We start from the raw sequence: 21,557 nt of genomic DNA on the forward strand, positions 1-21,557 counted from the left end.
ATTTTTTAATTCTGGGGCTGGGCTAAGCTTGAAAGGGAGTGAGATCATAGTAATAAAACAATATTTTAATGCACTTGTCATGTAATACTAATGATTGTACAAGTAATAAAACAATATTTTAATGCACTTGTCATGTAATACTAATGATTGTACAACATACTCTCATTCAATCCTCCGTCAATCTTATGAGATTGGTATTATGGAAGGATTGCTAGCTTTCTCCCATTATCCATCCTCTTGTCCTTGTTCAGCTGAATACTTGGCTGCTGGAAAGAAGACTAGAGTTCCCAGCTTTCTTTGCATCTCAGTTCAGTTCAGTCGCTCAGTCATGTCTGATTCTTTGTGACCCTACGGACTGCAGCACACCAGGCTTCCCTGTCCATCACCAACTCCCAGAGCTTGCTCAAACTCATGTCCATCAAGTCTAGATGCCTAGATTCCTTGCATCTAGGTATGGCCTAATGACTAAGTTTCAGATAAAGAGATGTAAGTGGAAATGCTATATGTAACTTCTCATAACAGGTACCCTTCTCTCCTCTTCTCCTTGGCTAGAATACAAATGTGATACTGAAGCTTAAGCAGCTACCTTGGACTGTACAGGAAGCTGTGTGTTAAGGATGGTGCAGCAAAATGCTAGGAGAAGACTGGGACCCAGTGATTATGCAGTGACCATACCAACTCTGATTTTACTCTGAGACTTTAGATATGTGTTAGTCACTCAGTCATGTCTGACTCTTTTCAACCCCATGGACTGTAGCCTACCAGTCTCCTCTGTCCATGGAATTCTCCAGGCAAAAACCTGGAGCAGGTTGTCATGCTCTTCTCCAGGGGATCTTCCCAACCCAGAGATTGAACCTGAGTCTCTTGTATTGCAGGGGCTAAGCCACCAGGGAAACCCCCACATATACTGTAGAGAAATTCTGTCTTGTCTAAGTCATTGTTATTTTGATTTTCAACTGAGGCTAATTCTAACTGATACACTTGAACTGTCTGTCCTGAGATGGGTGCTGTGGATTTTGAAGACATGAATAAAAGATTGTACAGTGCATAATTAATCATTTTATACTGATTACATATGGAAAATGGTAATATTTTGTATGTCGTGCTGTGCTAAGTCACTTCAGTCATGTCTGACTCTGTGAGAACTTCTGGACTGTGGCCTACCAGGCTCCTCTGTCCATGGGCTTCTCAAGGCAAGGATACAGGACTGGGTTGCTATGCCATTCTCCAGGGGATCTTCCTAACTGAGGGATCGAACCTGAGTCTTTTATGTCTCTTGTATTAGTAGGTGGGATCTTTACCACTAGTGCCACCTGGGAAGCCCAGTATTTTGGATATACTAAATCACTGCAGATGGTGATTGCAGCCATGAAATTAAAAGACGCTTACTCCTTGGAAGGAAAGTTATGACCAACCTAGATAGCATATTCAAAAGCAGAGACATTACTTTGCCAACAAAGGTCCGTCTAGTCAAGGCTATGGTTTTTCCAGTGGTCATGTATGGATGTGAGAGTTGGACTGTGAAGAAAGCTGAGTGCCGAAGAATTGATGCTTTTGAACTGTGGTGTTGGAGAAGACTCTTGAGAGTCCTTTGGATTGTAAGGAGATCCTACCAGTCCATTCTGAAGGAGATCAGTCCTGGGTGTTCTTTGGAAGGACTGATGCTGAGGCTGAAACTCCAGTACTTTGGCCACCTCATGCGAAGAGTTGACTCATTGGAAGAGGCTCTGATGCTGGGAGGGATTGGGGGCAGGAGGGGACGACAGAGGATGAGATGGCTGGATGGCATCACCGACTCGATAGACGTGAGTTTGAGTGAACTCTGGGAGTTGGTGATGGACAGGGAGGCCTGGCATGCTGCAGTCCATGGGGTCGCAAAGAGTTGGACATGACTGAGTGACTGAACTGAACTGAACTGAAATATATTCTTCTGTTTCCTTCCACTTTCAAAAATGTGACTACTAGAAAACTTTAAACTACATATGTGGCTCACATTATTGTACTGCTTTGTCTGTCTCTGTATTTGCATTGAAGAAAAGATGAGACATCTGAGGCTAAGAGGAGTCATTCAACTTGCCCAAGTTCCCAGGTCAAGTCAATGGCAGGGCTGGATCAAGCTCGTAAACACCTGGAGCAGCTCCAGGGCTTCCACCACGACACCACAGTACTTCTCAACCGGTGTCACTGGGTTCTGGCACAGGAGACAGGGTACTGTCCCAGACATTCACTTTTAAAGGCAGGAACTGCTGGCTTCTTGAAGAGTTTTACTGAGTTTTTCTCAAAGTGTATTTATAATCTAATAAATTTCAGTCTAATTTCAATTTTTTTTTATTTTCCAGTATATAAAAAGAGTAAAATTCACTGAAAAAGTGACTGAGACACAATTTACTGAATCATTCTGCTATCTTTAATTCAGAAAGAAGACAGTTAACTTGAAAACTTGGCCATAAATATGCTCCACGCATGACAGAGCTGGAGACCCCCATGGCAGATCTTTCCTTGACATTTCTGGAAGCTTAAGGCCTCTAAGTTCTGTGACCCAAGGTGCCCTGTGGGTTGATGCCTAGGTGATAGCATGTGCTGAATGTGGCACATGCGCTCTTATCTTGGCTGTCTGCAGATCTGGCTGCCCAGGCCATGGCCCAGCAAGTTCAGTATTATTTACAAATTTTCTCACTGACCTCTTGCCCACCTCTACTATGATAAAAGTGGTAGGCCTTCCCATGTACTTATTCTATGGAGGAGGGACATATTTTTTATTTGGAGATTGCCAGGCATTCCCAGCTTTTGTGATTTCTCCCTAAAGACAACTGTAAATGGGAACACCCAGCCCAACTACAGTAAAGAGACATCAACCTAGCTACCTACTGTGGGGACCCAAAGACTGTCCTTGCTTTGCTCAGAGGGCCTCCATTATTCTGCCTCCGTTTTAGAATAGACACAACTATTTTTTTTGAGGTTCACAAAGACACGGCAGCCACAGACGCCAAATGAGCCTGGATGTGATCATTTTAGTCTCTTTCCCTCTTTATAGCACTGCCACTACTAGCCAGGAATGATACACAAAATACTTAATTGCCTACAGAGCTACAGCATGAAGCTAACAAGCTGCTCATTAATGCACCCATTGAGTTCTCTCTCCTTCCTGTAGATTCTGTTCCTGGTTTAGAAACAGAATTAACAAGTTTTTTTCTAAAAGGCATATCAGTCCTATAGCAGTCAGCTGTTTGAACATTTAACTTCATCTTCCAAATCATTACAGAAAACACTTAATGGCTCTGCGCCCAGACCTGACCCCTGCAGATCCCATTTGTAATGACCGTCAAAGACAGATGGATCACCATCAGCAAGTACTTTTTTCATTCAGCTTCTAAATATGAGAGTGGTTGGGCAACTCTGGGTCATTAGACTTTTCCAAATTAAATTCCTTCAAAGATACATTTCACTAATGCAGTGGAAGAGCAGTATGCCCCTGACGGTATATGCTAAGCTCAGAGGGACAAAATTCATGCTCACATGGGATATTTGTCAAGGACTAAATGAAGAGACAGCTGCCAATTGGTTTCGTTTTCATTGTCATCCTGTCCACTATGCATCAAAAAATGATGCTTAAACTTGCTTCACATTCCAATGTAATATGCTGGCTTGTTTTCTTTTAAACTAAATCTACATGCAGTTTCTAGTTCCTGAGTTAACTTACTCTAAGCAGGCTCTCTCTATATGTTCTTTGCTTTAGATCAGGTTCTAAACAGTTAATGTAAAAGTGTGCAGCTGCTGGTTGCAAGATATTAGGGAATCAAAGAATCTGTAATAAATTGGAGTTTTCAGCATCACCTATAAGAACATAAATGTGGTTGTAAAAATATACACATACTGCAATGGCCAAAGGAAAACATGTCGGCTTAGACTCTACTGAAAAGCAACCAGTTTGTGACCTTGTCTTTAAATCAATTCATTAAATTTCCTTCATAGAGTCTGAATTCAAGGTTCAAACGTGGGGAGGGGAGGTGGAGTGGCAATTACTTTTTAAAATCTCCCATGATTCTGATATCTTGTCTGTCCCACTGATTGAGAATAGTCAAATTCAACATTAAACAGTTTTCACACAAAATGTATTGACATCAAGGCAAACTCATTCCCACTTATACTCATGAAGTGCTTCCTTATACTGCATGTGTATTTGCTGCTAGTTGCAGACCCAGATCACATTAATAGAAATCCAGTGTGATCTGAGAAGACATCAGACATCTCTGGTTTTACAGCTGTCTGGACACAAAGGCTGTCTACCTGCTGAATTTCTAGTACTTCCAGACTGTGTCTATGGCCTATTTAGGTCACACTGTTTTTTCCCTAGATGGGGTCGGGGAAGGAGTAGGGATGAAAGCACCTAACGATATTGCTAAGGCACTCAGGCCTGCCTGTCATAGGCCTTTATTCCGGGTATAAGAAAGGCAGACTACCTTTAATTTGCTAATTTTGTCTGAAAGCTATCAACAGAGACTGAGAAATAATTTTATTTTTTTCAGTTTGCTTTTCAATTAAGATATTTTCCTTATTTATTTATTTTTTTCCCTGACAAGCATTTATAGAGTAGTTAGGTCTAAAGCTTAGTTGAGTTAGGTTGGGGGTAGTGAACAAGGTTTCTAATAGCTGCGAAAGGAGACTGTGATAAAAATATCCAGAGACTGAAGGAAGTGTGAGTCCAAGTTAAAATCTAGAGAAAATATAATATATAGAAAATACATAGAGAAAAACACACACTTTCAGTGTCATTTATTCCCAGTGTTCAATGGCTTGCTGACAGTGGTAAAGGAAGTTGTCCCCTAATATCCCTTTCCCCTTGTCTACAGAATAATGGGACTTTTAGTTGGGCTCATTGGCTCTAAGAAAAAGAGATATTTCAAGCCCTGGTTGTAGCTTAGGTATGACTGAATTTTGGACAGAAAAATATGAGGAAGTAACACTACTAAATTTCTTAGAAGTGTTCTTAAAGGAAGGATGTATGTTCCTTTTTTCTTCTCCCCACTAGTTGGAATTCAAGTGGTGATGGTGACAGCTGAAGCAGCCGTCTTGGGCTGTAAAATGATTATGGGAATGAATAGCTGTGTGATAGAGCAAAAAGAGAAACTTAAGTCCCTAACAATCATGGAGGACCTTACCACTTAGTCCTTCTATCTGGACATTCCCATAAAGAGAAGCAAGCTTCTGTTTTGTTTACATGAATTAGAAGAAGGGTAGGATTGAGGGAGACAATATTTTTTATCATTCACAGTCAAATCTGTGAATCTATCAATTAGATAGATGCACAGAAGAGGGCTTGGATATCCTCATGCTATCCTTTTGAAGTAGAGAGAGTTTAAGCACCATCACTACTTCACTTGTGGAAAGCTCCTTCAGAGAGGTTAAGTTCTTCCTTCCATCTTCCTTCTATTTGATTTCCTGTCACTTCTTTCCAATGCAGGTTTCCAGCAGGTACAGTCCTCGTCTTTGAACACTATGGCACTTCACAGTACCTAACTATATTTTGCCTTTTGGTCTTATATGCTCTGTAGACTGTGAAAACTTCAGGATGGAGAATGTCTCTTTCTTAAACACTTCTCCCACTTACGCAAGACAAAGCATTACATTTCATGGAATTCCCTAGATGTCCAGTGGTTAGGACTCTGAACTTTCATTTCCAAGGGCCCAGGTTTAAGCCCTGGTTGGGGAACAAAGATTTTACAAGCCAAGCCACATGGTGAAGCGATGAAAAAAACAAAAACAACACGCCATAAACTCCATAATTGAATTAATCTGGAATACAGTTTTGAACCCCACTCATTTGGACATTCACTTCTTTAGAGAAAACATCTCCATAGGAGATTGAATTGTAACAGTCCTGAAATAAGGACTATTTAACTTGAGGAGGGAAAAGGGAATTTTGCAGAGTCCATCAACTCTGCAATGTTTTGTATGTGGGAATGTGAGCTTTCATCTGGAGGGAAGGTCCAAAGTTTTCATTGGAATTTAAAAAAATTCGTGACACCCCTTCCCCCACTGGCTTATAGCAAAAAATAGAAAAACACAGACAAACATTGGCTAAAATGATACCCTAAATGATAATAAAATTAGTTGTAGGATACAGGTAAGGAATAAGGCTAACTTAGACAATTCAGTTTATAAAGAAGATAAATCTACATATAGATCTATACGTTTTCTATATATATAATTAATTTCTTAAAGCAGGATTAACGTTCTCTCCATGGTTTCAAGGAGTGACCTTGAAGCCCAACCAAAGAAGCACGAAACTGAAAAGATAAAAAATACACGGAGAATAAACTTAAGCAATGCTTTATTGTGACCACAAAGCACCAGTTCAATATGGCGTTGACACACAGAGACTGAACAAATGTCTCTTTGAACAGAGATGTAGCAAGCCCACTTTTTCAAGTTCTTAAAAACAAGTACTCAAATAAGAAATCAAACAAAGCATTGGAGCAATTAAAAAAATATTACACCATCATGAAGGAATATATATATAGAAAAATATTCTGTACTGGTAACAAGGCTTTTTGATCTATAACTCTTGGCAAATTTCTTCAGAAACAAATTATTATAAATACAAACCATAATGTGAAAAAAAAAGTCTTCTTCAGAAACCAAGAATCAATTTAAAAGCAGATCTATGCAGAAAATACCATTAACCCCCATGAAAGCTAACTGAAGATAGATGGATATCCCCCAAACACAACAGAGTTTCTCTTTCCAGAGCCACAGTTCTGCTCCTCAAGGGGCCATGATGTACGTCCATCTCCAACACGGCAGCATATCCCAGTGAAACCTTAATAAGGTCAAGTGGAGGACCCTCTATAAAAAAGGGTGTTGGCAATTCCATCCAAATAACACAAGGTCTAAGGAGCAGAGGACTTCAAGGGAGGTGCAATCCCTTTCTCTTTTATCCCCCTCCCCAAGTTTTCTTGCTTTTGATCTTCCCTGTTACAGTCAGTTACACCTGTAACTGGAAGATGTTCATTCCATTCAGTTCTTTTTTCAAGGAATTTGGGAACGTAATCTATGAAGAAAACCCTCCTTGTGGGGAAGGGTACCTAATCTCATCAAAGACCACTCTATTTGACTAGGTCAACAAGGTAAACCATCCTGTTCGCATGTCCTCACTCCTCCTGGCTGAGTTCAGGTTAGCCGATGGATTGCCTAGTCTATCCCATAGGATAACGTTTCATTTGATTGAAATTCTTTACATATACACATGTATGTATTCTGTTTACAAAGTTTCATCACATGAAACCAAATTCTTTCATTATGTATTTTTTGAGGTCCAAGACCCCAATTTGACTACTAGGAAGAGTTGTGCTTTAAATGCTTTGTCTGAAGAGGTTTTACATGATACTCGTAGATTTTCAGAGCAGGCCCCAGTTTTAACTGAAGTCCTGTCAACACATCATTTCTTGTCATCAGTAGCAGGGATTTTCCATCAATTTCCTATAATGGAAGCAGAAGGTAAAGCCAACATGTAAGTCCAAAAGTTCAAGGATAATGAAGAAAAACGGAAGGTCAAAGGAAGAAGTTTTTGTCTCCACACTAAAAACATTACTATTTTTTAAAAACTAGTGCCCCAAATGTAATCTTCTATTTTTATCTTCCATCTTCACCATTTATTTTGGAGTTAAATACAATCTATAGCTGATCTTGTTTTCAGATCACATCATAAATGTCACATCTTAAAAAACTGACAGCAAGCCTGGAGTATGTACCCTGAAGGATCAAAGACGAAGCTTCTGAAAGGAAGAATGACACTTTGCATTTATAAAATATTATTGAAGTTTAAGAAGAATTTTTGTCTATTTAATTCCCAAAATCACTCCATAAATTAGGACAGGTGGGAATTATCAACTTAATTTTATAGGCAAACCAAGGATAAAGGCAAAAACTTAGCTTGCCCAGAAGTTACGAAAGAATGGTACAGAATTTGAATTCCCATCTGCCTACAGCCAAAGCCCATGTTCTCATAACTCACTTCTGTTTCTCTTGACACTTAGAAGCAAATATGTGTTGTCTCGATGGACCAATGGGGGCCAGAGTCAGGTTTTCTGAAACCTTTTCAATCAGAACAATGAGCACTGGAAAAATGACTCACTCTCTGAGAACTTCTTTCCTGCCCTTTAAAAGGAGAACCATCCTGCTTCAATCCGAAAATCAACTGTCATGCTACCTGCGTCGTCTTAGTGGAGCCTCAAGAATCCAGATAAAGCAGCGAGGGGCAGGGCTGTGCCCACCGGAAATTCCCTTCCAGATTCTCCTTACAGTCCATGGCCCCCCTCCTCTCAGGTACCCAACCCCTCGGACTTCTACCGTGGAGACTACAAAACTTTGAAATGACATAAAAGCAAGCTTCTTGTGAAAGAGATGAGGACCCGAAATATAGAAAGTAGTTTGAAACCTTTGGAAAAGAAGCACTGAGAAGAGCGCTGAATACAACCTTATCTTCGTTATTGTGAGGCCTCGCTAAGCTACTTCCAAGGAAACCTGGGTTCATGAGATGGACCAGCTGCGCATGCTCAGTAAACTCCACACAGCTGTACATGATTCTACCCGCTCCCGCCCGCCCTCCCCCCACCCCCCACTACTGGGCAGACACGGAGACACCTTGTGCCCCTGCGGCTACGTAAAGCTGTGACTCCCTCCCACACTGTCCCCAAGGATGCCATTCCTCCAAAGCCTCTCATGTATATCGCCAGCTGTGAGGAAGATGTGCTCTGAATGTGTGGGAGAAACAGCATTAAAGAAACACCCACTTTGTGACCTTAGGCAAGTCCATTGCTCTATCTCCTCAGCTGATAGTATGGAATATTGAGTTTTGAGAGGATTCATTTACAATTATTTAAGGACATAGGAACTGACTTTCCAGTCTTAATTATTTTCTATTTAGGCAGCTAGCAATCCCAAAGACTGTCCCTTCAGCAAAACCTACAAGCCTGAGAGTTGGCAGATGACCCCTGACTCCTGGACACCGCAGTAGCAGCTCTGGGCATTGTGAGGTCACAGGAATCTGAATCACAGGTTACAGCAAAACTCATGCTCTACCTCATGCCCTGAGATGAGTAGGGATTCACTGGGGATGCTTCACACAACAGCAAAGCCTTCCCTGCTCTCCATTTTTCCTTTGCTGCTGCTTGCCTGTACTTAACTTACCACATATTTGAAACAGGCACCAGGAAGAGATGACAGTGCTTTCATTTCTATACAAGAAAACTTCCTTGACTAACTGAAAATGAAAAATTTTATATCTTTGTTGGCAAAAAGTCCTACAACTCAGCATTTCTGTCAAAAGCCAAGTTCGTCTGTGAAAAATGCTGAAATTTGGATTTTATTTAAGACAAAATGGAAAATTATGTTTCACGCTCCAATTTGATTTTCCTTTGTCTGGTAGCCACACTGCAGTTCACCTCGGATGAGGGTTTGTAAAAGAAAACTCCATCTGGAATTCCTCATTTAAAAATTTTTGAAATGAACAGAATTCATATGTATAACAAAACTTAAACCATAACTATTACAGCTCAACTGAAAGGGAGTGAAGATGGCATAATGGAAATGGGATCTTTCAGGTCAAACAAACTGCAGACTGAACTCTGTCTCCACAACTTATTGTGTGGCTCTGGGTAAGGGACTTAAACTTCCCTGAGCCTCAGTTTCCAAGCTTGTAAAATGGAAATAAACCCCTGAAGGATTTGGGAGGTTAAAAAATGATTCATATAAGGCACCTAGCACAGTGTCTGACATACAGGATGTTCTCAATGATTACTAAGTGGAAAAGTATAAGCTTTGATAGAAATGGGATGTGTTCCCATTCCAAACCCATCTTCTGCTTCCTTCCTGGACGTGTTCTCCCTGCCTGAAAGCTACCCTTTGCCAATGGGATGCAGGCATATTCTTGTTCAAGTTCAGAAAATCCACTGAGATTTAAAAAGTTCAAAGACTACATAAAAATGTGTCTTATAAAAATCACAAACATAGGAAAGTTCCCTATTTTAGATTAGATTAAGAAAGTTAATCATTTGTTATATAACTTCTATAAAAGCTTGCAAGGCAAATGAAGCCCAAATTTTGCCAGTCAGCACAGTATACTAGAATGGCATGAGACTGGAAATCAGAAGACAGAGGTGTCTAATGCAGACTCCATCAGTAACTTTCCACAAGGAAATGATCCTCTGGAGTGTAGTTGTATTATATAAATAAAGGAGCTGCAGTCTGACCAGATCCAGTTAGACAAACAAAAACATCCCATGATTTTGTCTTAATCCAAAACAAAAATATAATTCACACCTTGGGATTTTGTTTATATTTCTGTGTTAAGTGGTAATCATTTGTTAGTTTCAGTGAAACTTTTTAAATTGCTTCTGTTTTCATGTTAGAATAACCAAGTGCCTGCTGGGCAATAAGACTCAAAATGCTTGCCTACTTAAGTTCCTGAAATATCCATGCATGGAAGTAAGATTTAGAGATGACAGGTGTAAATTTCCAATGAGGGCAAGAACCTAGATCTAAAAATAAATGAGTAGAATCAATAGATGTTACAGCTCAGTAGATAAGCCTGTATTTTAGAGTGAGACACTATCTTATTGCTTATTAGGTGGGGCCTGGGGCAAGTTACTTAATCTCTCTAAGCCTCATTTCCTTATTTGTATGATGGGGGAAAGCAGTACTTCACTGCTGAAAAGATTATTGAGATAACACATGTGAAGTGGAATTCCCGACTTCTACTGAGCATTTGATAAAATGCTGGCGAGTTTTTAAAGTATATTTAAGCAATCTTCACCCATTTACTTTTCACTCTAACAACATTATATATAGGTGACTCTTTCAACTAAGCCTAATTGATATAGTCCATTGGAAATGTATGGAGAGAAAGATGATGAGGTTGGAAGAGAATAGGGCCATCAAGACAGAGACAATGGCTAATAGCAAGGTAGGGTAGAAAAAAGAAGTCAGGAAGAGAAGTCAGGGGGATTTGTGATGGTAGGACTCTGTACACCAATCAGAAGGCCATATGTGTGGTGGTCTCTACTGTCCCAGATAGAGTACAGGGGGAAAGAGGTTCAGTTTAGAATCAGAAGACTTAGGCTGTAAGCCAGACTCTGTGGCTTCCTAGTTCCTCCTTGTGGAGCATTTGGCCCATCAGTCCCTTCTTCTGTGAAATGAAAAATTTGGACTAAGCAGACCCTGCCCTGCAATGCAGGAGACCCTAGTTTGAGTCCTGGGTCAGGAAGATCTGCTGGAGAAGGGAAAGGCTATTCACTCCAGTATTCTGGCCTGGAGAATTCCATGGAATATAGTCTATGGGGTCTCAAAAAGTCAGACACAACTGAGTGACTTTCACTCACTCACTCAGACCCTGTCCATTCCAATTCAGCACATTCTCAGATTCCAATTCTGTCTGGGATCAGCACCAGACACACCAGCCTCACAGCAGTCTCCCTATGAAAGAACACAGCAGCAACTCCTTACCCATGGCGTGGAGGAATCTGATGAAACAGATGTTCTTTTCCCATTTTGGTCTTTTAGCTCACATTTTCTAGAACTTTCTTTATAACCACTTTCTTGCCATTCACTGTCTGGCTGTAAGTGGTGACCAGTTTGAAGTTTCCCATTCCACTGCTTATGAAGGGTACAAATGTCCTGGAGGAAGGGGAATTTGGCCCAGAGCCCACGGATACAAAAGTGGAAAATCCTGTGTCCGGGATGGGGGTCACATCAAAGAAGGAGGGGCGGAATCTCCTGGCCCCTCCCACACTGTCAGTGGGAAAACAGCCTCCTGAGAAGAAGTCTTGATCTTCAAAGATGCTTTGAAAGTCACAGCGTGGCCTTGCAAAGCGCAGTTCCTCCTTCAAATAATCCTTGTCCCTGCCATCTCCTCTGTTTTCCCTTTTGATGCAGTGCCTCCTGGTGTTGTCATAGTTGTCTCGTTTCTTGGCATCTGACAAGACTGCATAGGCCTCTGCTATTTGTTTGAACTTCTCCTCAGCTGCCTCCCGGTTTTCTGAGTTCTTGTCTGGGTGGACCTGAAGCGCTAACTGGTGATAGGCCTTCTTAATATCAGAGGAGGAAGCATTTTGAGGCACCCCTAGGACTTTGTAGTAATTCACCATATTTCTTTAAAGGACTCTTCCTCACCAAGACAGAGTGTATTATCTGAAGAATTTCCATAAAACTTCAGAAAGGAAGATGGTGAGCTACAGAAGTCTACACTAAGGCCTTTTGAGTCTTATTACATGGTTCTTGGGACAAAACCTCTTGAGGAGGAATTCCTCTTTGGGGCTGATATCCTCTACACTGTCCCCACAGCTGCCCCGCTGTCTGCAGCTCAGCATGGGTGGAGTGATTATGAGCTCAACACTATCAACCAGTGACTATCAGCTGATGCTGTGCTTGTCTTGCAATCCTACTGGTGGAAAATTTGGGGTGGGCAGTATACATATTGGAGGGACTTCATCTAGTTAAAAAACACTGAGCAGCTTGTTAGCAGAGAATGTGTGGCTCAAAAAGAAATCTATCTCATTCATTAAAGTAACAGTCGGAAGCTGTTACTTAAACAAATGAGGTCTTGCATTTATATTATTTATGTGCTGTGCTGTGCTAAGTCACTCAGTCACGTCCAACTATTTGTGACCATGTAGACTGTAGCCTGCCAGACTTCTCTGTCCAAGGGGTTTCTCCAGGCAAGAATATTGGAGTGGTTTGCCATGCCTTTCTCCAGGGAATCTTCCCAACCCAGGGATTGAACCCAGGTCTCCCGCATCACAGGCAGATTCTTTACCAACTGAGCCACCAGGGAAGCCCAAGAATACTGGAGTGGGTAGCCTGTCCCTTCTCTAGGTGATCTTCCTGACCCAGGAATCGAACTGGGGTCTCCTGAATTGAAGGTGGATTCTTTACCAGCTGAGCTACCAGGGGAGCCCTGTATCATTTATATCAAACACAAAATCCATGCTGGCTTCTTCTGCAGGCTAATGCCTTCAGTAATGTAATGGATATCTCCTTGTGGATATCTGCTTCTGGTACAAAGTGGGTGATAAAGGGCTCTATTACACCAAAAAATCATGTACACATTTCTGATGAAGCAAAGGAACAAAACTCATGTCATCAAATGAGGAAACTAGGTTACAGAGATTTCTGCCCAGAGAAGAAAGAACAGATTGAAGGAACAGAATTAGAAGTGAAGACTTCCACGTACAGTCAGATATGGCTTCTTCACTTCAGCTGTTCTCTTAAAGTTAGCCTCTCTGGACTTAAAGACAGCCAATGCTTTAAAGAATGGCTTTAAAGCTCAATTGTAGCAGGGCTGCTCTTTTTCCCAGGGCACACAACTACACATTTTCCAGACTTTCTTGTAATTGGGTGTGGCTGTGTGACCACAGTCTGGCCAATGACAAGTGAAAGGATGACCTCTCTTCAGCATGACCCATAGAACCACCCACGTGTGCTCCTTCTTGCTCTTTATCCTTACACCAACTGGATGTCAGTTCCCAAGTGATCTTGAAAGTGTCCTGCTGAAGATGACAGAGCTCCCATCAGCCTAGGACCTTGAATTACAGTGAAGCAGAACACCCCCCAACCAATCTCCTTAGACTATAGAGTAAAAACCCTCTACCGTAGTTAAGCTATTATACCCATTTTCATGACGTCTGCTCTTAGTACACCAACCATTTCAATCACATCACCTATGTCATCAGCCAGGAGCGCCCCACCTCTGTAACAATGAAGGTCCAATATCTTCATCTCTCTCCCACTCCTGCCTCCCATTAAACCCACTTTTTTCATCTCTTTCTCCTTCTCCAGGGTAATGTGTCACCTGCTGACTCCTCTTTTGTATCAAGTCTGCACGCACTGGGTGGCCCTGGGAACCACTCTTTTTACATGCTCTCTCTCGAATCACCCTCTATGGTTGAGTCCTGCATTGTGCCCATGCCATGAACACTCCACCCAGGAACAATTTAGCAATCAATCCAGGTTCTCTGATTCCTGTACCTGGTGCAGTGGGGATGAGGATGGGGGTGGGAATCAAGAAACCATGAAGATAAGCACTAAACATGTTCAGTATGCCCGTCTTGGCTGGGTCAGGAGAATATATCAACAGTTCTTTTATTTATCCTTGCTCAGCTCCCTTTCCCTTTCCTCTTGGTGGCCATTCTTAACTTCACTACTCTCTCCTCTAGCTCCTTTTTAAACCTCTACCCATCCTATCCACTGTAAGCAGAGACGCTTGCCTCTTGGTTAGCAAAAAAAAAAAAAAAAGCAGAAACTGTCAGGAACTCCCTGAATGTCCCCGAGGGAAAAGAACATCTCAGCTGTTTCTGTGCACATGCTTTCCTTGCTCCCAGAGCACGGGAAGGACAGAGGACGACGTACCAGTCTTGATCAGAATTAACCCTTTCATGTTCTTTTTAAAAATATAATAGTTGAATATTTTATCAACCAAGTTGAATCATGTATATTACCTGACATTACATTTTATTGCAGTAAAATATGAAAGAAAAGTGAAAGTGTTAGTCACTCAGTTGTGTCCGACTTTGTGACCCCCTGGACTGCAGCCCACCAAGCTCCTTTGCCCATGGAATTCTCCAGGCAAGAACACTGCAGTGAGTTGCTATTCCCTTCTTCAGGGGATCTTCCCAACCCAGGGATCAAACCTGAGTTTCCTGCATTCCTGGGAGATTACCTGTCTGAGCCACCAGGGAAGCCCAATAAAATATATATAACACAAAAAAGACAATTTTAACTATTTTTAGGTGTACAATTCAGTGGTGGCATTAGTTATATTCACAATGTTATGCAATTATTGCCACTAATTTTTAAACTTCTCCATCACCAAAGAGAAACCCTAGGAATCAATAACCCCTTCCTCCCCTACTAGCCCTTGATAATCTCTAACCTGGTTGTATGTCTATGAATTTGCCTATTTAAGATATCTCATATAAACGGAATCATATAATATTTGACTGGCCTATTTCACTGAGCATAATATTTTCAAAGTTCATTAATCTTGCAACTTGTATCAGAACTTCATTCTTTCTTATGCGTGAATAACATTCCTTTGTATGTTCCATGAGGGTGGTGGTTTAGTTGCTGAGTCATGTCTGACTCTTTTGCTACCCCATGGACTGTAGCCTGTCAGGTTCCTCTGTTCATGGGATTTCCTAGGCAAGAATACTGGGGGGAGTAGGGATTGCCATTTCCTGTTCCAGGGGAACTTCCCAACCCAGGGATCCAACCCATGTCTCCTGCACTGCTTTACTGCTAAAACCACCAGGGAAGCCCTCTATGTTCTAGACCACATTTTATTTATCCATTCATCTGTGCATGGACACTTGGGTTGTTTCTACCTTTTGGTTATTGTGAGTAATGCTGCAATGAGCATTTCTGTACAATTATCTATTTGAGTCCCTCTTTTCAGTTCTTTTGTGTGGAATTGCTGGGTCATATGGTGATTTCTTTTTTTTTCAAGGCTTTCTTGATAGCTCAGTGGTAAAGTATCCACCTACAATGCAGGAGACACGGGTTCAATACCTGGCTCAGGAAGGTCCCATGGAAGAGGAAATGGCAATCCACTGCAGTATTCTTGCCTGGAAATAATCCCATGGACAGAGGAGCCCAGTGGGCTACAGTTCATGAGGTTGCAAAGAGTTGGACAGGATTAGGTACATGGTGATTATATGCCTAACCTTTTGAAGAACTGTCAGAACTGTTTTCTGTAGCAGCTGCACTATTTTATATTCCCACCAATGATGCACGAGAGTTCAAATTTCTCCATATCCTTGTCCTTCCACCCTCTTTGATCTCATCCCTTTCCTATCCTCAGGGATTTTGCTTCGTTGAACTGTTCTAAATTTCATTCTATTTTAAACTATCCAATTATTTTGGCTACTTCCCTGCATCTAAATAAGTATCCTCTCTTAGAAAAGAGCCCTCATGTCTATACAACCCTCCCACTGCTGGTTCTCCCTCCACTCGCCTCCCATTCACTCCTCTACTTGAAGGAAAGTGTCCTCCACCTCCCAGGCCTCCCCTCAGCTCCAGTGAAACCCTACTGTCATCAGCTGACCTGCTGGGTCAGTCTCTACATCCATCCATTTATTCCTCTTAAAACTCTTAAAACTGACCTCTTGAATGGATAAGGAAGATGTGGTACATGTACACAATGGAATATTACTCAGCCATAAAAAAGAATGAAATAATGCCATTGGCAGCAACATGGATGGATCTAGAGATTGTCCTACTGAATGAAGTCAGACAGAGAAGGAGAAATATCATATGACATTCTTTATATGTGGGATCTAAAAAGAAATAATATAAATGAAGCATACAAAGCAGAAAGAAACTCACAGACTTAGAGATGAACTTATGATTGCCCAGAGGGAAGGCTAGGAGGAAGGGATAGTTAGGGTGTTTGGGATGGATGTATACAGTGCTACATCACCAAGGACCTGCTGTGTAGCACAGAACTCTGCTCCACGTTACGTAGCAGCTTGGATGGGAGGGGAGTTTGGGGAGAATGAGTACACGTATATGTATGGCTGAGCCCCTTTGCTATTCACCAGAAACTATCACAACATTCATCATTAATCGGCTCTACCCCAATACAAAATAAAAAGTTAAAAAAAAAAAAGAAAAGAAAAAGAACTGACCTCTCATAGATGTCCTGGTTAATGGGATAATTTTGCAACTAACCAATCTAGAAATCTAGCAGTCATCAACCAAGCCTCTTCCCTCTCCCATTTTGAGAATTGAGCTCAATCCTGGTGCTAAGGCAGAGAACTGAAACAGGACAAATCTTCACCCTCCATTGCCAATGATCTACTAAATTCTTTGACCATCTTCCCTAGACTTTCTAATCTGTTTCTTCCTTTCCATCCCCAATGGAACAATTACAGATTTCCTGTGCTTTGTCTCCTTGCTTTCCAACATTGACAATAGACTGATCTTTGAAAAACACAAATTTCATCATGGTACTCCCCACTCAATATCCTCCAGTGGTTCCTAGTCCCTCTCAGGCAAACAGACTGTCTGTTATCTGGACCCCTATTTATCTTTCAGTTTTATCCTCAGGGATTCCCTGCTCCACATCTCTTACTTCAAGGTACTAGGAGTTTTCAAGATAAATTATATTTTTTCATGTCCCCATAACTTTGTATCTAATCTTCCTTCTGCCCAGAATCTTCTGTGCTTCCTTCAAATGATTCTTATACCTACAAGGCTTTCGGGTGGCCTTATTAGAGTAAAATAAAATATTTGTAATAATGTCCATTATTTTGTTTTAATAGTTTTATATTTATTTTCATAAGTGTTAGAAAAAGCTATAACTACTATAGAAACAACTGAACAAGTGAATAAGCCAAAGAAGCACCATGTACCTGGCTATCTTATAACTTCTCATTTCAAACAAATGATTTAAAAATCATTTGGGGTTTTGGTTTATAGAAATCTATTCTATTTTATTCAATCAAAAAATTCAGAAGTTTCTTATCAGTTTTGCTTTCCATTCTTTTGGATGTTTTCTTATTGCTAACATTACTCATTTGTTTTTTTAACTCTTTCTTTTCAAAACTTTTGTGGGCTTAAAGGACATATCAGCAGAGTTTGAGTTGCCACTTCCCCTGTTCATTATGCTACAAAATAGTCTAAGCATTTCAGAAGCCTTCAACTGTTAAGAAATATCATGTGTCAAAGCACCTGGAATACTTCTAGTACTTGGTATTGTAATATGCTGACAAGGTAATAAAAGTTATTTCCAATTTGCAGGATTTTAACTGGTCTAATTCAGAGCTGGATTTACCATGAAGCTAAGGAAGCCTAAATTTCGTCTTAGCAAATTTGTATCATAATTTTGTACTTTTATTACAAAAGAAGGCTTTTATAATTGTATAATCTTAACCCCTTTCTCCTCCCACCTCCACAAACCTGGATGTGTCTTGGGTCTGATTAGAAGTGTCTGTCTAGAATCACGACAGTTGAAGTCCATCTGACCACAACTTAGGACACAGAGTAGGGCTCAGAGTTGCTCTGACTGGCCTGTCCACTTTACTGTTCCATCTGAGGAGGTTAGTGTTACTTGGCAATTTGTAGCAATAAATTATTTTATTTATAGTTAGTAAGTCAGTGGCCTCATAAACATTATCAAAAGTTAGTAATCAGATCAGATCAGATCAGATCAGTTGCTCAGTTGTGTCCGACTCTTTGCAACCCCATGAATTGCAGCACGCCAGGCCTCCCTGTCCATCACCAACTCCCGGAGTTCACTCAGACTCACATCCATCGAGTCAGTGATGCCATTCAGCCATCTCATCCTCTGTTGTCCCCTTCTCCTCCTGCCCCCAATCCCTCCCAGCATCAGAGTCTTTTCCAATGAGTCAACTATTCCCATGAGGTGGCCAAAGTATTGGAGCTTCAGCTTAAGCATCATTCTTTCCAAAGAAATCCCAGGGCTGATCTCCTTCAGAATGGACTGGTTGGATCTCCTTGCAGTCCAAGGGACTCTCAAGAGTCTTCTCCAACACCAGAGTTTAAAAGCATCAATTCTTCGGCACTCAGCCTTCTTCACAGTCCAACTCTCACATCCATACATGACCACAGGAAAAACCATAGCCTTGACTAGATGGACCTTTGTTGGCAAAGTAATGTCTCTGCTTTTGAATATGTTATCTAGGTTGGTCATAACTTTCCTTCCAAGGAGTAAGCGTCTTTTAATTTCATGGCTGCAGTCACCATCTGTAGTGATTTTGGAGCCCAGAAAAATAAAGTCTGACACTCTTTCCACTGTTTCCCCATCGATTTCCCATGAAGTGATGGGACCGGATGCCATGATCTTCGTTTTCTGAATGAACAAAGCTAGTGGAGGTGATGGAATTCCGGTTGAGCTATTCCAAATCCTGAAAGATGATGCTGTGAAAGTGCTGCACTCAATATGCCAGCAAATTTGGAAAACTCAGCAGTGGCCACAGGACTGGAAAAGGTCAGTTTTCATTCCAATCCCAAAGAAAGGCAATGCCAAAAAATGCTCAAACTACTGCACAATTGCACTCATCTCACATGCTAGTAAAGTAATGTTCAAAATTCTCCAAGCCAGGCTTCAGCAATATGTGAACCGTGAACTTCCTGATGTTCAAGCTAGTTTTAGAAAAGGCAGAGGAACCAGAGATCAAATTGCCAACATCCGCTAGATCATGGAAAAAGCAAGAGAGTTCCAGAAAAGCATCTATTTATGCTTTATTGACTATGCCAAAGCCTTTGACTGTGTGGATCACAAGAAACTGTGGAAAATTCTGAAAGAGATGGGAATACCAGACCACCTGATCTGCCTCTTGAGAAATTTGTATGCAGGTCAGGAAGCAACAGTTAGAACTGGACATGGAACAACAGACTGGTTCCAAATAGGAAAAGGAGTTCGTCAAAGCTGTATATTGTCACCCTGTTTATTTAACTTATATGCAGAGTACATCATGAGAAACGCTGGACTGGAAGAAGCACAAGCTGGAATCAAGATTGCTGGGAGAAATATCAGATATGCAGATGACACCACCCTTATGGCAGAAAGTGAAGAGGAACTTAAAAGCCTCTTGATGCAAGTGAAAGTGGAGAGTGAAAAAGTTGGCTTAAAGCTCAACCTTCAGAAAACGAAGTTAGTAATAAGCCATCTTAAAAGAATGATCAGTCTTGGCATTTCAGATGAACAGCTTTAACAATCAGTTGGACATTTCACAGTAAAATACTGTTCCAGTCACATGGTTTGGGGAATGTGAGGAGATAATGGATTAAAATTAGTCACCATGAGTTGCATATTATTTTGTCATGATACTCTGAAAAAAAAATGATTTTAGTGATACATATTATTCTAGAAACAGAGTCAGTGATGTCGCTCACTTGTGAGTCTGAGGATCTGAACGATATGAGTTATGTGACAGTGACTGAATGGCAGCTCTCCATTTCCATCTTCTTCACATACATTCTGAGTGTGTGAGTCAGATAAAGAAGATATGAAGTGACTACCCTGCAACAGGCAGGTAGGGTCCAGTTGGAGTGATGCATTTGCTGTGATGGACTTAATTGGCAACTGAAAGCACCGTCAGAAGCTTCTCAGCCTTCAGAGTTTAACAAAATAAACTCTATCCTAAATGTTCTATGTAAGGAAGGTAGAGGTGCCTCTGAATGAGTTAGTCAAAAAGTTCTTTCTTAAAAACTAAACCCTTAGGAAAGTAAAATTCCTAAGTTACCTTTGACTCTTGAAAAGCAGGTGACGCACATCCCTGGGCCACTGCCAATTTTTTATCATCTAGTTCTGCCCTGTGTTGTGCATTGAAAGCTTACTTCGTGAGGGCCAGTTGCAAGGTAACAATTGGCTCTTAAAGCAGGAACTTGAGCAATATTCGGCTTGTTTAACTCAACATTCATCATAGAAATCTGAGTCCCAGAAAGGCCAACCCTGCAGGGTCTTCTAATGACCATGAGTTGATCAGAAGGAAAGAAACCAGGAGTCATGACTCTCACTCATATCCTTCACACCACAGCCTAAGAGGTCTGAATGCTGGAAGACACTTGGGAAAAGAGCCACCACACCACCGTGTTGGTGGGGATGAGAGACAGTGTTGGCAATAGCCGTAATCACTGCCTTGTCTAGGAAGGGATCCCAGTGCCGCCTCCTCTTATGCGCCAGTGAGTCATCTGGGGAGCAATGTTAATGAGGCCAGTGGGCCGACAGAGAGCCATGTCACTGGTCATGACAGAATGGCCAGAGCAGGAAAGGACCCCAAACATGCACACTGTTGACAGTGGCTCCTTGGTGCAGGGGTGTGGAGGGGACTGGGCAGGTTCTTAGGCCTTCCCTCTTGATAATTCTTTTGGTCTGTACTTGTGGCTCACACAGAAGCTCAAAAGAAGTTGATCAGAGGAAAACCTGATGGTGATAACTGCATCAGTGGGAAACTTAGGGAGATAATTATTAGGTATCACTGTGCTTGCATAGAGAAAAGGAGGTTACACAAAGATCCCTCGGCTAATCCAGCTGCCCCTCCATACCACAGGAACATGGGACATCCCTGCACTTTGGACAAATCAATGGCCTGACCTCTTCCAAAGGAACACGCTGCTAGAAATAAACCTCTTAGTCTGGTTGGTACAACAACAGGATATCCAGTAATATATTGTGAGACCATACCAAGAAGATAGACATTCTCCTGAAAGTCAGCACATGTCATGGTGGACATGTCTGGCGTCAATGTCAGTGTCTTAGTCAGCTTAGGCTGCTGTAACAAGACACCAAGGGTCAGGTGGCCTAAACAACAGAGATTTATTACTCACAGTCTGGAGGCAGGAAGTCCAAGATCACAGTGCCAACATGTGGCTCTTGGTGAGGGCCCTCTTCCCACCTTGCAGATGGCTGCCCTCGTGCTATATCCTTACATATAATATGGAGAGAAAGAGCAAGCTCCCTTTCCAGGGCATTTACCCCACCACGAGGGTTCCAGCCTCAAAACTTCATCTAAATCTATCTCCTGAAGGCCCTACTTCCA

At 41.5% G+C, this 21,557-nt stretch overlaps 2 protein-coding genes across 2 annotated transcripts in view; both read right to left on the minus strand.

Annotated features, from left to right (window-relative positions):
- Nucleotides 1-6,317: 6,317 nt before the first annotated feature.
- SAMD13 (sterile alpha motif domain containing 13) overlaps nt 6,318-21,557 on the minus strand; it is a 52,728-nt gene continuing 37,488 nt past the window's right edge. The window contains exon 4 of the mRNA NM_001434819.1: nt 6,318-7,479. Within this exon, the coding sequence (NP_001421748.1) occupies nt 7,336-7,479 (144 nt within the window). The 3' untranslated portion in view covers nt 6,318-7,335. The remainder of the gene's footprint in view (nt 7,480-21,557) is intronic.
- Nucleotides 7,293-12,326, minus strand: LOC780805 (sterile alpha motif domain containing 13). Its single transcript, NM_001079644.2, is given in 2 exon segments — nt 7,293-7,479; nt 11,503-12,326. A coding segment is annotated over 1 exon segment (588 nt). The 5' UTR covers nt 12,144-12,326; the 3' UTR covers nt 7,293-7,479; nt 11,503-11,555.

Source organism: Bos taurus, chromosome 3 (assembly GCF_002263795.3).
Source record: "Bos taurus isolate L1 Dominette 01449 registration number 42190680 breed Hereford chromosome 3, ARS-UCD2.0, whole genome shotgun sequence".
Classification (NCBI taxonomy): Eukaryota; Metazoa; Chordata; class Mammalia; order Artiodactyla; family Bovidae; genus Bos; species Bos taurus.